At 31.6% G+C, this 16,057-nt stretch overlaps 3 protein-coding genes across 4 annotated transcripts; 2 read left to right on the top strand and 1 right to left on the bottom strand.

Moving 5' to 3' along the window:
• Nucleotides 1-1,112: 1,112 nt before the first annotated feature.
• LOC126671315 (acetylajmalan esterase-like) lies at nt 1,113-3,188 on the top strand. Its single transcript, XM_050365079.2, has 5 exons — nt 1,113-1,416; nt 1,666-1,878; nt 1,965-2,113; nt 2,431-2,701; nt 2,880-3,188. Exons 1-5 carry the CDS (start codon nt 1,152-1,154, stop codon nt 3,095-3,097), a joined length of 1,116 nt encoding a protein of 371 aa, XP_050221036.1. The 5' UTR covers nt 1,113-1,151; the 3' UTR covers nt 3,098-3,188.
• A 2,808-nt stretch (nt 3,189-5,996) lies between these two features.
• LOC126671445 (probable carboxylesterase 6) lies at nt 5,997-7,393 on the top strand. The gene has a single exon (XM_050365217.2). It carries the CDS (start codon nt 6,163-6,165, stop codon nt 7,204-7,206), a length of 1,044 nt encoding a protein of 347 aa, XP_050221174.1. The 5' UTR covers nt 5,997-6,162; the 3' UTR covers nt 7,207-7,393.
• A 1,624-nt stretch (nt 7,394-9,017) lies between these two features.
• LOC126673517 (serine/threonine-protein phosphatase 2A 65 kDa regulatory subunit A beta isoform) lies at nt 9,018-15,195 on the bottom strand. Of its 2 annotated transcripts, none has more exons than XM_050367687.2 (13): nt 15,085-15,195; nt 14,182-14,589; nt 13,315-13,561; nt 12,924-13,036; nt 12,640-12,719; nt 12,345-12,486; nt 12,177-12,257; nt 11,530-11,634; nt 10,831-11,013; nt 10,212-10,304; nt 9,738-9,877; nt 9,605-9,671; nt 9,018-9,501 (listed from the first exon to the last, which is right to left on the bottom strand). In XM_050367687.2, the coding sequence occupies exons 2-13, from the start codon at nt 14,572-14,574 to the stop codon at nt 9,382-9,384; spliced, it is 1,764 nt and encodes a 587-aa protein (XP_050223644.1). In that variant the 5' UTR covers nt 14,575-14,589; nt 15,085-15,195; the 3' UTR covers nt 9,018-9,381. The 2 variants fall into 2 exon arrangements, with proteins under 2 accessions (XP_050223644.1, XP_055961119.1); XM_056105144.1 differs by having other exon boundaries at nt 15,079-15,097.
• Between the last annotated feature and the right edge of the window lie 862 nt (nt 15,196-16,057).

Here is a 16,057-nt window from a genome sequence, read left to right as displayed (position 1 = left end):
TTAAAATATTTCGCGAATATTAGCAACAAAAATATTCTCTAGGGACTTATGAATTATTCTAAACCCAATTCATAAATCCATATTACCACCGTTAATTATATAGTTAATCAAATTTAAATTTGTAATCCTATAGCCATAATAAAAATTTAGGGACACTTGTAAATTAAATTTATCTTTAAATTTAATTTACCTACTCCCGTCTAATAAAATATTAGACACGTGGCTATATTTTAATTCTTAAATTTTCGGGTTATTACACCTTTCTCTGTGAAAGGTATGTTGTCTCCTTTTTAGAAGGAGTTGTTGTCTTTTTTTTAGAAGGAGTTATATCAAGTGTTGATTGAATCGAATGCAGTGAGTTTGCGGGTGTTTGGAGAAGTTTGAACGAAGAGTGATTGAAGACGGCACTTAATTCGCGAAACAGTTAATAATTTATTTTTATTTTCGTAAGTAAGATCTGCGAATCAGGCAGCATGTTATCTGTTCCATGTCAGGTCATCGGATTTAGTTTTCAAATTATCCCGAATTTCTTAAAAATATAACTGTTTCATATTCAATTTAATGAGATCCGATGAATTCAAAAAAAATATTATAGAGTGTAAATATTTTAAAAATTATTTTAAAAATAAACCACAATTCATTTATAAATTTAAACAGGATTAGATGTAAAATAGTTACAAAAAGCCAGTTGCCATTCTCTCAGTAGTTTTTATTTATTTTCCGTATCAGTTTTAATTCGATTCTATTCTTTTAATTGAATTTTTCTTTTCTTGTAATTTTTGTTCAAAAATGAGAATTCTAGCTGCCACATGCTGTTATTTATCGAGTAGATGTTTACAATATTTATCTAATATTTAGTAAAGAATTTTCCACAGTTTTGCTTATTTATTTTCCAAGATGCATGTACAGCCCCTCAAAACACATACATTAAGTTAATTATAGCTGGTAATTAATCAATTAATTCTGTTTTTCAGGTTCAAATTTATGAATACACATCATCCCACCCCGACAAATCAATTCATTTGGTTATTTAATTAGTTTAACATGTTTGAAAATCATAGAGGATCCTTTTATAGGCCGTGCCTATATAATCTTTAGTTCAAATTATTTTTTAATAATTAAGCTCTTAGCAATAGATTAATTAACTAAACATGAATACAAACACAGCTTTCTTTCAAGTTCTCATAGTTGCCTCATTGTTTGTCCTAATTTCTTGCAAGGCAAAAGATCCCAAGGCAGAAGATCTCAAGTCTTGTAAATTCGATAGAATATATCAATTAGGCGATTCTCTTTCGGATACCGGAAATTCTATAATAGAAGTTCCTCCAGCTTATCATGCTCGATTGCCTTACGGTGAAACTATTGGAAAGGCAACTGGTCGACCTTCAGACGGATATTTAATGATTGATTTTCTAGGTAACTAAGCATTTTGTTTTAATAAGTAACACACATGAGAGTGGTTGCCTATATATACGAAAACTTATCAACTTTTATGTTTTAACGTTTCATTTCCGAAAACAATTTTAAAACTTAGTTGGTTTATATTTCTAATATATTTTTGTAAAAAGGAAAACGAGTTTTCTATTTCTAGCTTCTAATATTTCATTTCTTTTACTGTTTTCATGATGTATAAATTAAACTGTCTAATTTTGTTGATTTTTGTAGCACTTTCTGCCGGAGTTCCATTGCTTCAGCCTTACGAGAATCCAAATTCGACATTTACTCATGGAGCGGATTTTGCAGTTGCCGGTGTTACAGCTTTATCTAAGGAAAAATTAATGGAATTAAAACTTGATCTTGGATATTCTAATAGCTCCCTCATTGTTCAACTTGGATGGCTCAAAAAACTTTTATCCTCTATCTGCAATGATACAAAAGGTTACAAATTACAATATTCACATTGCATTCCAATTAATTCAAAATATATATAATTTTCTGTATTTAATGATTGATATTTTCAATAGATTGTCAAAAGAAACTTAAATCCTCCCTCTTCTCGGTTGGGATCGGGCCAAATGATTACGGCCGTGCATTGTGGAAAAATGTGAGCATTGCAAAAACTAAGGAAACAATGACACCATTAGTTGTGCAAACCATTAAAGATGGCATCCAAGTAAGTTAATTATAGAAAATTCTATAAATTTATATCAGATTAAAAGTCTCAGCGATATCAAACTTTTTTTATCTTTCAATTCAGTGTCAAAATTTAAAATTTGTATCAAAGTGGTATGTACTGATATTAATTTTGAACAAATGATAACATCGCATTACTTTCCGAACTGATAAAGTGAAGGAGTGAAGTTTTGTTTCTTTAAACTATGCTATCATGTCGGTTGTCATGTGATATGGCGTCTTACGTAGCAGTAGATTTGTAAAATATATTGCCTTCAATTGCCTGTCATCTTATATTTTATGTTTTCTTTGTTACAGACGATAATTAGTTACGGTGCTAGTCGTATAGTTGTCGATGCAGCCTATCCCCTTGGTTGCTCGCCATCATACCTATCGTCTTTCTTGAATAAGACTTCTGCTATTGATTCGTTTGGTTGTTTAAAGGATTACAATAGTATTTATGAAAATCATAACTTTCAACTTGGAAAAGCACTCGAAGAATTACGAAAAGCGAATCCACATGTGATCATTGTTTACAATGATGTTTACAATGCGACGTATTCAATAATCAAAAATCTTCGAACCCTTGGTGAGTCAACTTCAAATCTTTTGTATTGCATATAAATATAAGTGCATTTGGTTAATGTTTTTTACGAAGTCAAATCTAACCGAATGGAATTTATCGGTTCAGATAGATTTCTATATGACCCTACATATACATATGATTAAATATTCTTAAATTATAATTTTGTTAATTATGCATACAGGATTTAAAACATACAGAAAAGCTTGTTGCGGGATTGGAGGAAAATATAATGTTAGTCCTGGATTGGATAAAATGTGTGGAGCTAAAGGTGTACCGATTTGTCCAAATCCTAGTGAACATGTATTTTGGGATGGAGGCCATTTCACTCATCATTCTAGCAAAGTTATATCACATTATCTGGTGAAAAGGATGTTGCCTAAACTTAAATGTATTGCTTGATAAATAGTTAATAATCTTCGTATAGAATATATGTATATGTTTGATGTAGAAAAATATACTATTATTTTACCCCTTTAATGTATGACTTCTGCAAAACTATTATGTCTTTATCTTTATTTTGAAAAGTATTAATACTATTGATGATTTAGATGAAGAGAACAACAATCTAGACATTGAGCTGTACTAACACTAACCTCGCCCATTAAACAACGTTGAAAATTAATTTTTTTTAATTTTTATAATTGGGAAAGGGTGAATGCTCGTGGGAAGATTTGAATTCACGATCTAACAGTTTGCTGCCCAACACTTATACTATTTGAGTTATAACTCATTGATAAACAACGTTGATATTAATTTATCTTCAAATAATAAATTTCGGATTATTATACAACTTCTCATAATGGTTAGACTTTAAAAAATTAACTGATTAGAACACACACCAAACTGCATACTATCTTTTATATTCAAGGATGTCAAGAAACGCAGAATTCGATTCATATTAGTAGAGATTGTCCCCTATTCTAAAGTCCAAATTTAAACGTTTACTTCCTTTCTTTCTAATAAAAATACAATGTTTGGATCATGTTATTAAGGAATGTATACAAATACAATACTAAAAGAATAAGTTTGATATTTTATAATTTAATTTAATTAAAATAAATTTAAACATGTATTTATTCACCATTTAAATAATGTTTAAATAAAAGCACATATGAGTTGGTAAGACGCTCTTCTAACTTAAGTGAGATCGCGCGTTCGAATCTTATTCATATATACAGCCGTTTAAATGTGAAAGGCTTAAAGTGCTGTATTATAATTGAGACTTATTCAAAAAATCCCATAGACTCCATACTAAAAAAATATCTAGCTTGAGAAATGTCCATCACAATTAGAGTCATGGCTTAGCTATCTACTGTTTGAAAGTATGCATGAATGTAAATGATTAAAGAAGCTGAAAATATACAAACCCTTTGACCATACAATTTTCTAACCTACTTTTAAAAATGGCCTACAAGAATTGAAAGAGCAATAAGAATGTTGGGTAGCAATCCTCAAAAGATGGAACTTGAATTCCTATTTATACAAAATGTTCAACTCTCATGCAAATCTGACTCATCCTCCTCTTTTAATGGAAGAACAACCCACTATAATTCAAACCTCATACTACTTCTTTCAAAATTACGGTCCCAATACAGTGGTTCTGAAGGGATGTTATTGGAAGGCAACTCCAAAGTTAGGTGTAGATAGTAGCTTATCTTTGACTTTTGACTCCACTATCTAAGCTACATATATAAGCAAAACTCATAACAAAGTCCTTGTACTTTCATTATTTTTACAATTGATCGGAATTTATTGGAGAAAAGACCTTAAGTCTACTTTTCATCAGAGCTTCATTTATAACAGTCGAGTAAAAAGAAAACTTGCAACTCAATTTAAAGATAGCATCCCTTTATATCTTCACAAAAAATTAATTTATACAATTATATGATTTTATGTAATTCTTGTCTAATGTTTTTCTTTTCAGCTTAAACCCACAAGCTTTTATGCTTGAATTATTCTTTTAAATGCTAATTAATATTAAGGAATTACGTAAGTACTCAAATTGTTTTTGATGAATTACGTAAAGTAGTACTCAATTGCTATTCAATAATTATGTAAGTACCTAATTTATTTAGGGAAGTTCTTACCTAGACCCGGTTCATGAAAAATTCATGAACTTATCCAATGAGGTATTAGATAAATGAGAAGAAAACGAAAATAATAAAAAGAAAGAGAAAATTATATTAGATTTTCTAACACTTCATTGGATAGGTGTATGGAAAATTCATAAACCGGGACTAAATAAGAATTTCTCATTTATTTTAGTGAACTGAATTGTTCCTAGTCAAAATCTCGTCTAACCCAAAATGAATATATGTCTGTCTGTCTTGCATTGTTTGTACAATACAGCATGTATTGCCCTTCTCTTTTTAAGGAACACAGCATGTAGTTTATTCTTGTCAATTTTATTTTAAATTAAAACATTCTCTACTAAAATGCATGTACATATAATGTAGGTCAGAAACAGCCCACCAACCTATCTGAAAGCCGCAAATGCAACAAGATTTATCTAATATCATAATAACAGTTACTTTTAAAATTTAAATATTTTTGTATTTCTTATCAATTATAATTATTTTTTTAACTTTAATTATATACAATTTGAGTAGTTTTTTTACAATTTTTTTCAAAATTTCGAAATTATTTTTTAAATCTTAAAAATATTATCTAACTTTTTTAAAAAAATATATATGAAAATTTGGTCGCAATTGATAAAAGACGCCAAAATTTTGGTTTAAAAATTAATTTTTTAGAATATAATTGCTAAAAAAATCGTTCGCATTGAACATAATTATAAACATAAAAAAATTGACCATAAAATACGTAAATGTTTGAATTCAAAAAATAATTTGATCAATTATATATGCAAATAATGTTATTGTTCTAAAAATGAGCTGACTGTAAAATCCGTGTGAAGATCCATTTACGATTCAACCAGACTCAAGTAACTAAATATGGTATATATATTACATTATAAATAATAATATATTTTAACTGACAAGTAAACGATAAAAAAATGGTTGATTTTATTTAAAAAAATTGATAAAACATGATAAATATTAGCAAATCCGTGAAGAAACTACAATTTTTGGTCCAAATCAAAAGTCAAAATAATTGATTAGATTTGAGATAAAAAGAATTTAGAAAGGAGGAGAGGCGGTGGTTAATTTTTTTGTTTGATTTTGTTGTCCGGTTCAAATCTTAAAACCACAAAAAAATGCAACCTTACTTTTCTTCAGATAATGGGAAACTTAGAAAATAGAAACCCCATCCTAGTCCACCACTACCACCCCACACCTTCATCACATGTTGACATGTGGCCACTTCCCAATTCCCCATTTTCCCACCATTTCTACAATCCTTAGCCTTATCCTGTTCCTTCTCCTCACTATAAATACAAACTATTACCAAGTTCCAACCAAACTAAACATAAAAATATTACATTCTGAGAAAGAAAAATAAGAATGGTTGCAGTTTCTTTAGATTCAGGCTTAAGCAGCTTACAAATCGGCAAAGAATGTTCTTACCAACGCCTGCATGGAGCTGTAACAGACGAACTTCCAGGTTTAATCAGAGTTTACAAAGATGGCCATGTCGAAAGATCACAGATAGTTCCATGTGTCACTACCAGATTGGCTCCAGAGCTTGGAGTACTCTCAAGAGACACAATCATTGACAGAGTCTCTAACATTTGGGCACGTTTTTATGTTCCAACAACCTCGGAAGATCGAAAACCTTTGATTGTATATTTTCATGGAGGTGGATTTTGTGTCGGGTCGTCTGCTTGGAGTTGCTATCATGAGTTTCTGTCAAAATTAGCTGCAAAAACAGACTGTTTGGTTATGTCTGTTAATTACCGTTTAGCGCCTGAAAATCCTCTTCCTGCTGCTTATGAAGATGGGATTACGGCTCTAATGTGGTTAAAAAAACTGTCTGTATCAAATTGTGATAGTGGTCAAAGTTGGTGGACTAAACAGTGCAATTTCTCCAATATTTTTCTTGCTGGGGATAGTGCTGGTGCCAATATAGTCTACAATGTTATTTCTATGGTGGGTTCTGATACTACTTTAAATCTCAAAGGAATGATTATGATCCAACCCTTTTTCGGAGGAGAGGCGAGGACCGATTCGGAGAAGAATTTAGTACAATCGCCTCGGTCAGCGCTTAGTTTGGCGGCATCGGATACGTATTGGAGACTCGCATTGCCACGCGGGGCTAATCGCGACCATCGATGGTGTAATCCGATGGCGAAATTGAAGGATGGAGGTGAAATTATTGTACAATTGCCAATGATGGTGTGTATATCAGAGATGGATATATTAAGAGACAGGAATTTGGAATTTGTTAATTCAGATTTGGTGTGTAAAGGTAAGAAGAAGAGAGTTGTGCATAAAGGTGTAGGACATGCCTTTCAGATTTTAAGTAAGTCTCAAATTGCACAAACTAGAACTATTGAGATGATGTCTGAAATTAATGATTTTATTAGTGGGTGCTACATTTCTACATAAACTTTTATGTAGTGTAGTGCTATTGTAAATTTGTATTTAATTACTATATGTTCTGATAAAAAAATAGCTAGAGGTATGGGTTTGACATGGAAGATGATTCCACAATGTACATGATAGAAGATCAATTCTTCATATTTCATAGCTTTATACAGTTCTCTTTCAGGAAAAATAGACATTTAATCAAGAAGTCAATTCCTAATTTCCTCCCCTTTCAAAACTTTCTAATTTGACCTGAAAAAAAATTGCGACATGTTCATGGTTCAGTAAAAATGACAGTCCATCACTATACTATAGGGTAATTGGTTTCTAAGAGACCCAAACGATCGCTTTATTTATGATTGAATTTTGATTTGTTTTATAGTAGTTACTAAACTTTAATTTTATTTTAACAGATGTTTTACGGTAAAAATAATAGTGTGCTAGTCAAATCTGCCACTTGGCAATTGTTTTTAACTTGTATTTTTCTAAAAAAATATTTCAATGGATTATTTTTGACCAAAATATACATACATGTCAAATTTATCTATCTATCTATAATCTATCTATCTATAACTATCTTATATGGGGGAAGGAGGGGAGGGGGGAACAGACAAAATTATGCTAATAGGTTTCATTAAGGATAAAATTTTATATTTAATAATTTAAAACTAATAGAAGTTTTAATTAAAGTTAACTAAATAAAAGTCAATAAAAACTTAACAAGAGCTTAACCCGTAGAGCAGCTGCTGGGATAACAATATTATATCTATACTATATATAAAAGCACGGATGGGGGAGGGATAGGCAAATTTACCGAATAATCCTTTTCAATTTATTATTAAATAAAGGTTTTATAGTCATTAACTAATTAGTTATTTAATTAATCACTAAACATATATTATAATTATAGTCCTAATTAGAGTAAATAACTAAATTATCTCCAATTTATGCGTTTGAGTTTCTATTGAAATAAACTTCAAACATTAAATTACATATAATACAACACAATTGTATGATTAATATTAGCGCATGATCAGGAACAGAAGAATCATTTGAAACCTAATAACAATATGAATAGAGAAGCAGCTATTTTGGGACTTTATGAGTATTTATTCAAATCAAATTAGATTTAATTATTAAATATTTATAGTTTGTAGTGGATCAAAGTCATTATTTTTATAATTATAAATTGTATTTAGATAATTAGATAGAAAATTCTATTATAGTAAGTTATCGAATATTGTAATATCCAATTACTAAATAACAAATAATACATTCTCATTCCAAGAAAATCGGCAGTTCAAGAACAATTAGAAAATGGAATTTTGTTAAAGTAAAACCACAATCGGTAATAAGTTGTATTATGGTTTTAAAATTATTACCACGGTTCTAATTGACAATTTACTTAATATATAAATTGTTTTATGGTTTTAGATTATAATTTTAAATTGTTAAGATTGAATTATCTTGTAATTTATGTAAGCTTGAGTAATCAATTGTGATGGTGTGGAGGAATTTTTTGAAGGTGAGTTGCTGATTTGAGTGTGCTTTATGTTGATTAATTTGAAAATTTAATAACTGAATATATTATATTTATTTTTATAAAAATTCTAACGTATTTAATATTGATTATAAATAAAAAAATTGATATAATTATAATAAATATATTAATATGATTGACAAATCACATTACGAGCCACGTGCGTAGCACGTAATGCGAAACTAATATAAACAAAAACATCCAACCCACATGTGCAATTTTTTTTCTTCCGGAAAGCATCCCATTGAAAAGAAATTAAAATTTAATAACCAAATTAAAAAAACACATAAAATTTAATGACCAAATCAAAACAAATCAAAATTTAATCACCAAAGTGCAGAAAATACAATAATTTTGAGTACCCTAGGATCAATTACCCCTATATTACACCATAATCTTTGGTAAGAAAACCCATTTTTGAATAGTGGGAGAGGGATACAAAAAATGGACTACATCACAGAACAATACAATACGAGTTTATAGAACACGCTATATTAGCAGGGGGAAAATGGCAGTTACAAGTTAGTTACAACTCCCAAAGGACATCATCTCACTAATGCTTAAGAACAAAAACTAATCTGATGAAATATTACGGCAACTTCAGCAGAATTGTCTTCAATAGAAACATAGATTCAGCTCAGTGTAATTATGAACTTCTAGCTAGCCATCATGACATTATCAATTGACTGAAGCGCTTGGTTGGCGAAAAAACGGACATCAACGTCTGGATCCTCGGTTAGTTCAACCAAGCAGGGGCGAATGCTCTTTTCCGCAACCTATGAAAACAATTTACCGGAATCAATTATGTCCACTGAATAGCATAATAACTATAATAAAAAGCTCAAAAAAGAAATAACGAAAACGCGAAAAAGAACTTACAGACTGGTCAACTATGGGAATAAGAGACTGCAGGACCTTTGCCACATTGAACTTGATGTTGGGTACTCTGCATCCACAAGCACATGAGAAAAATAGTTTTGACCAAGTCAGCAAGTATTATAAATCCAGGTACCTGTCTTTTGATGCATTAGCAACCACTGGCAGCAGTTTAGAGCATGTAATTTCTGAGCCCATGACAGGAGCAAGGAGCGAGAGAGCACGTAAAATTGTCATCCGGTACAAATAATGTGGGTTGTTACTCATCTCCAAAACCTGCATAACTAAATGTCACCTTCTACTTCTTTAATTGACAAATGCAGGTAAAAGTATTAAGGTAACGTGGACGGGAAAACCAAACCGAAAATGAAATGAGGAATCTTTCATCTTTTAAGCAATAACGAACACGATTAACGTACTTAGTGCTCAATATGTTCTTTCATTTGACATCTGTATTAATGCCTCGGGCTTTTGTTTGAGATATTAAAATATTTGGGTTCACCGACAGCAAGGTTAGAATTCCCAGAAAGGGAAACAAAAAGCAATGTACTAAAACTATTTATGATTAGATATGAAGAGGAATTCTCATCCAGAAGATTTAAATAGAAACCTGTGGAATTATGTACTGCATTGCCCATTCTGGACCAAATTCTTCAGCAAGTCGTTTCAAATTATTTGCAGCAGCATCACGAATTGAGTAAACCTGCAGTAAACACCAAAGTGAGGTACATCAATACTGTGCATCAACCAATAGTTAATGTAGTTGTTAATGGGGTAGAAATTAATGTGAGGCGTAGAGAGAGTACAGCAGAGTTCATTCAGTATTTGTTTTCCCCTTTTTCATCTATCAGCTAGTGAAACTAATCCCAATAATCCAACAGAAGAAAATTTCATCTAAAGGCAACAAAAAAATAATTGCTATGGACAGCTTCAATCAAATTTTCAGCTCACATCTTTATGAATAGAAGATCCGGTATTTATTATGCTCCACTGTAAGTGGTATCTCATACACAATCCTATAGAAATCTAGGCCGTACATCCAGCTTCCTCTCAACTAGTAAAGCACTCAGCATTTAAATGCAATTTCTAGTTACTTAATCTCACTTTAACAATAATAAGTATATAGCAACAGTAGCTGATCATAGAGTCCAATGTCGCACAAATGTAAATTAAGTAGAAAGGGGGTTTTACTGTACTACTGAATTTGCACAAGATGAGAAAACACAAACCTTATCTTGTAACCACTGCATGCAAAGAGCCCCAAGTTTATCATCAAAGAACCCAACACCCAACTGACTTGCCAATAAAGGTATGTACTCTATGATTGCAAGTCGAACTCTCCAATGTCTATCCTCTGCAAGCTCAACGATTGCTGGCAATAATGATTGGGACAGTAGATCAATCCCGATAACCTGCAAATAAATCTTATTATCACGAAAATTGAAGTAAAAAATAGATGGGAAATAATGATTTCTTCTTTGCTACACAGGTAATACTCAAACAGTATGCACGTTATCATTTGAAAAACCCTATGGGAATCCAGAGAAAGATCAATTACTATCATGAGATAAGCAGGAGTTGCTGCAATAGGCTATTAATCTATCTCAAATCAAGAAGAAACTGTTGTCACAAAAACAAAGACTAGTATTTCTTCAGCAACAAGCCATCAACTAAAAAAAAGGGGATGTAGGTAGAGAAATTAGATATTCTAGTATGAAGGTCCTGACTTGAAAATTTTAAAGCGGAAGCGTGACTATTGAGAAAAGAGATTTGATGCAAAGGACATCCTTGAGATCATTGATTGTTTGTTATATTAAATATATGATATCCCATGCAATAGTTTTGATTGCACAAAGAAAAGACAGCCATGGTGGCCCATTTTCATATTAAGGCACAAGATCCTCCAGCTACATTAAGAAGTTACAAACCTGATTCACTTGATCAAGCTTGCTGATGATGTTGAGACGTACATCAGGAAATTCATCCTTCAACAGGGAAAGAAAAATTGGAAGAAGCTGCTCAATTGTTGCATCCTGCATCAGAAACCAAACAAATGTCAAGATTGCAAGGCGATCAATGTGCATTCTATACCAATTAAAATTCAAGAGCAATTGGACAGATCAAGAAAAAAAGAGCTTGAACAAGAATTTAAATAGCTAGTAAGCCTAACAACTTGAAGCGATTTTGTTTTTCCTAGCATCCACGAATAAGTGGTTAAATTTTTTAGTATTAAGATCACTAGTAATAGGCTCCAGTGTGAATGAAGATCTGTTCAAGTAACAAATCACAATCTCACGTAGCAATCGAAAAACTATTGCACAAAACTGAATAAGCATACAATGAATAAACCTATGTCCCAATCCTTAATTTATGGATTGGAGATAACACAACTAGCAGTTGCCACCCCCACCCACCACACTCCAAGTCAGTCCAAACGGATAACTTCAACAAAACTAAATTAATTGATACTATCCTAAAATTTGTTAGCCGTAAAAAATTTATTATATTCGAATTTAAAGTCACTGCATGAGGATATAGAATGTTCTTGCTTAACTTATTGTGTTCCATTTCTTACCTTTCCCAGCACAGGAGCCATCCCCATTATAACTGAAGCCAAAGCAGACCGCACATGCTGGGAAGAATCTGTTGATAGTTCCTGAGGAGCAAAAATATGAGAGCACTGAGATTTCAACAGGTAATGTGATGGCCAAGTAATAAGAAAAGTAACATTGTGCAAACACACCTTCACACAAGGAAGAATATGCTGAATAGCAAGTTCTGGATTTAAAATGCGGCAGAACTTGGTTACTTTTCCAGCAGCTGCAATACGTACTTCAGCCTCATTATCACGAAGTAACCGCACATATGCAGGAACCAAATCCGTCCTTAAAAAAACATCATATCAACAACTTTGAATCACTAGGGGTAATCAACAGGACGGGATTAAACATAGAACTGAATCTTTAGAAACAAAATTTTTAAAAAAATATTATACAGAATAGGTAAATATTTAAGCAGAGATCAAATAATATACATACCTAGTAGGCTCAGGCCCTACAGCCTCGCATAGTTCATATAATTGATTTGCGACCATGTAGCGCACACGCCAAGACTTATCCTGTTCGGGTTAAATGAAGATAGACGTAACTGATCAATGAGTATGATTAAAGATTAATTAAATAGACCATAAAGAAACAAATGCTATGCAACAGAATAGCGCTAACAAAATTTTTTCTTTTTTGACATGGAGCTAACAATAGACTTGGAATGCCCAATAAATTATACATCTAATCAAATGGTAATCGATAGGTTACATCAATACCTGAGAGAAGCTAACAATAACAGGGAGAATATGTGCAACGCAGTCCTGAGGCTCCAACAATTTTCCAAGAGAAGCACAACCCTCAACAGCCAATAAGCGAACAGAATCCTGATCTGAGAAACACAATCAGAGTATTTCATCTCTAAACTTATAATGAATTGCAAATTTAGAAATGAAAAAGCACAATGCTCCTACCACAAATGCGTAACTGTGAAACAGTTAATTTAAAAATTACTGAATTACAATACCAGTTTCATTTTGCGCATAATTTATCAATCAACCATGAAGTTCCAGGTAATTCAATAACCATTATCTTGGCCATATAAGCTTGTTTTAAAAATTCCCATGATAAAAAGATAAGTGAGGGAGCATATGATAAAAATTCATTTACCATCCTGGGTAAGATCCTCAAATATTGACATGATGTCCATCTTCAAATGTGTAGGTTCAACAGTTGCAGCAAATTTTCCAAGATTGGAGGCAGCAGACCTCCTAACCATAGGCATGTCATCTTGACAAAGTTGGCTGTATATTGACCGCAATTCTGTCTTCAACAAATCAGGGGCACTTGGATAGGCAATATGAAATAGCCCACATGCAGAAACTCGAGCAGTAAACCATTCCCCAGCAGCCAGCCTCTGGAGAATAAAACAGCTAAAATTTAAGCATATAGCAATCATAGAATTGAAGACAATATAATAGCAATTAGCAAGAGCATGCAAGAAACAATAAAACATATCTGCCTAACAATTACAAGTCTTGAGTGACCAAACAGGCACACCCTAGTCAGTATCTAAGCCAAAAGAAATCTTAGGCCAGTTGTGAGCCCAATACACGAAACTTGAATCACAAAGACCAAAAATAGACATAAAAAGGAATTTTCTCACACACACATGGATACATAAACAAGTAACATAATAACATTGCAAACTGCGATGCCATACAAATATACAGGAGGCCAAAATGGTAAACGTAAAGGCCACTTTAGATTTACCACAAGATCTACTAAAAACCTATTAGTAAACTTGAAACTGTATGCCTTCATTAATAACTTAATTTAAACATACAGAAGACATTTAATAGCAACATAGTTTTGTCAAGCAACCAAAAAAACTAACAATGTATTAGTATAGCATATTTTACAAGATTTGCAACTGCAACAGCCAAAGTGATAAAAAAATAATTCTGCATCTGAAAAGCAAAAAAAAACTATCACATACAATATAACCGATAACATGGAAAAATGCAATTTTCGCACCTTAACAAGAGGAATGAACCAGTCAACCAAGTCGCTCTCCCGCATCTGAGAACCAATTCTACACAACGACTCCACAGCTTTATCTCTTACACATGTTTCCTCAACAGTGCAAAGGGTCTCTAATGGTGGGAGTAAAACATGAGCATGTTCAACACCCCCAACATACGGAATAAAAACTCCCAACTCTTCAGCCATAGCAAGAAGAACCTCATCATCATCATCATTATTTTCGCCCAAAAATGGAATCAATTCTTTCCTGGTTCGCTCCTCTCCAAGAGCACGTGCAATTGTCGATAGTCTACGGATTGAATTCAACCGGAGCTGAATGTCATCGTTCTTTAACTCGTCTATGAGAATAGCTATTGGATATAGTGGCTCATCGACCATCGCCATAATATTGAAAAGCCGCTGTTATATAGCATAAAAATCGTAAACCGTAGTGTATAAGGTTCACAAACAGTTATAATAGAAATGTCAGGATCAGCTCAATCTGACTTCCAAGCATTCATAATTAACAAAAAATTGTCAAAACTAACTAAAAATTAAAAATAAAGTTTTCGAGATCTATAACAAACCCTAGAATAGAATACAGACAATTCTCTGCTATAATAAAAGCAAAATGAAAACCTAAATACTTTAACTGATCCCGTCTAGCTGCTAAAAAAATTATGAAAAAAAGAGAATCAAATTAAACAATTAATTACTACATAATAACAAATCAACTAAGTAAATCCAATCCAGAAAATAATCGGCTGTGGTACTTTCAAGTTTAAATGAATTATCAATTAATTACTATAATATGATTTTCCTGTTCAATCCTATCGCCTTTTTACAAAATCAAGAAGATTAATCAAATTTAATTGAGATTGAGATTGAGATTAAGAAAATGAGAGTAACTGTTACCGATCTTAAGAATTTCCCGCCGGCTTCCTCTGACCAAGCTCTGTGAGAAAAAATGAGAGAAATTAAAGTTTTCCTTTTATTTTTATTTTTATGTTCAATTTTGGTTTTTTGAAATATTTTTCCTGTATTTGCAATTAGAGTAAAGTATTTTTCCAGTCCTTCTACTTATGAGACAGATCATATAAATCAGAATTGGTTTATTTTGACGATTTAATCCATAATTCTTCAAATAAAATATTCATATCCGCTCTTATATTTTTAAAACTGTAAAAAAACAACCGTGAAGATATTAAATATAAATATAGTAAATTACATAAAATATCAAATACATGTAAATAAATATTAAATATTAAATAAAAATATCTTTATCTTAATTTTTTATATGCTCTAGATAGATATAATCGATCTTATTTTAAAATTTACAGATTAAATTATTAAAAGTAATCTAGGTTTGATTTATATAAATTCCACTGATAGATTCAAGAATTGAAATTATCTTTTACTCTTTGAAATATCTATATACTTTATAGTACGGTCATATTTAGTTTATATTATGTAAAGGTAAAAGGTACAAAAAAAACCTCGTAGTTTTTACAAAAATACAAATCAACCCTTTTACTTTTTTGAGGTATAATTAAGCCCTTTTTGTTTTCAAATAGAACAAATAACCCCTTTCATCCAACATCATTAGAAAAACTCGTTAATGGCTGACATGCCTCTCATAATTATATAGGAAAAAAGTTCAAAAAAAATTAATATTTAAAATATTTACCAAAAATTTGAGGGGATAAGTGTCCCAAAAGTAAACTAAAAGGGTTTATTTGTTAGATTTTAAAATAATAAGGGTTTAATTGTTCAATTTTAAAAACACAAGGGCTTAATTGTGCCCAGAAAAAGTAAAAGGGTTGATCTGTACTTTTGAGAAAAACTTAAGGGCTTTTTTGTACCTTCTGCCTTATGTAAATGAATCGAG

Source organism: Mercurialis annua, linkage group LG3 (assembly GCF_937616625.2).
Source record: "Mercurialis annua linkage group LG3, ddMerAnnu1.2, whole genome shotgun sequence".
Lineage (NCBI taxonomy): Eukaryota > Viridiplantae > Streptophyta > Magnoliopsida > Malpighiales > Euphorbiaceae > Mercurialis > Mercurialis annua.
This window is presented reverse-complemented; position numbering and strand designations above follow the sequence as displayed.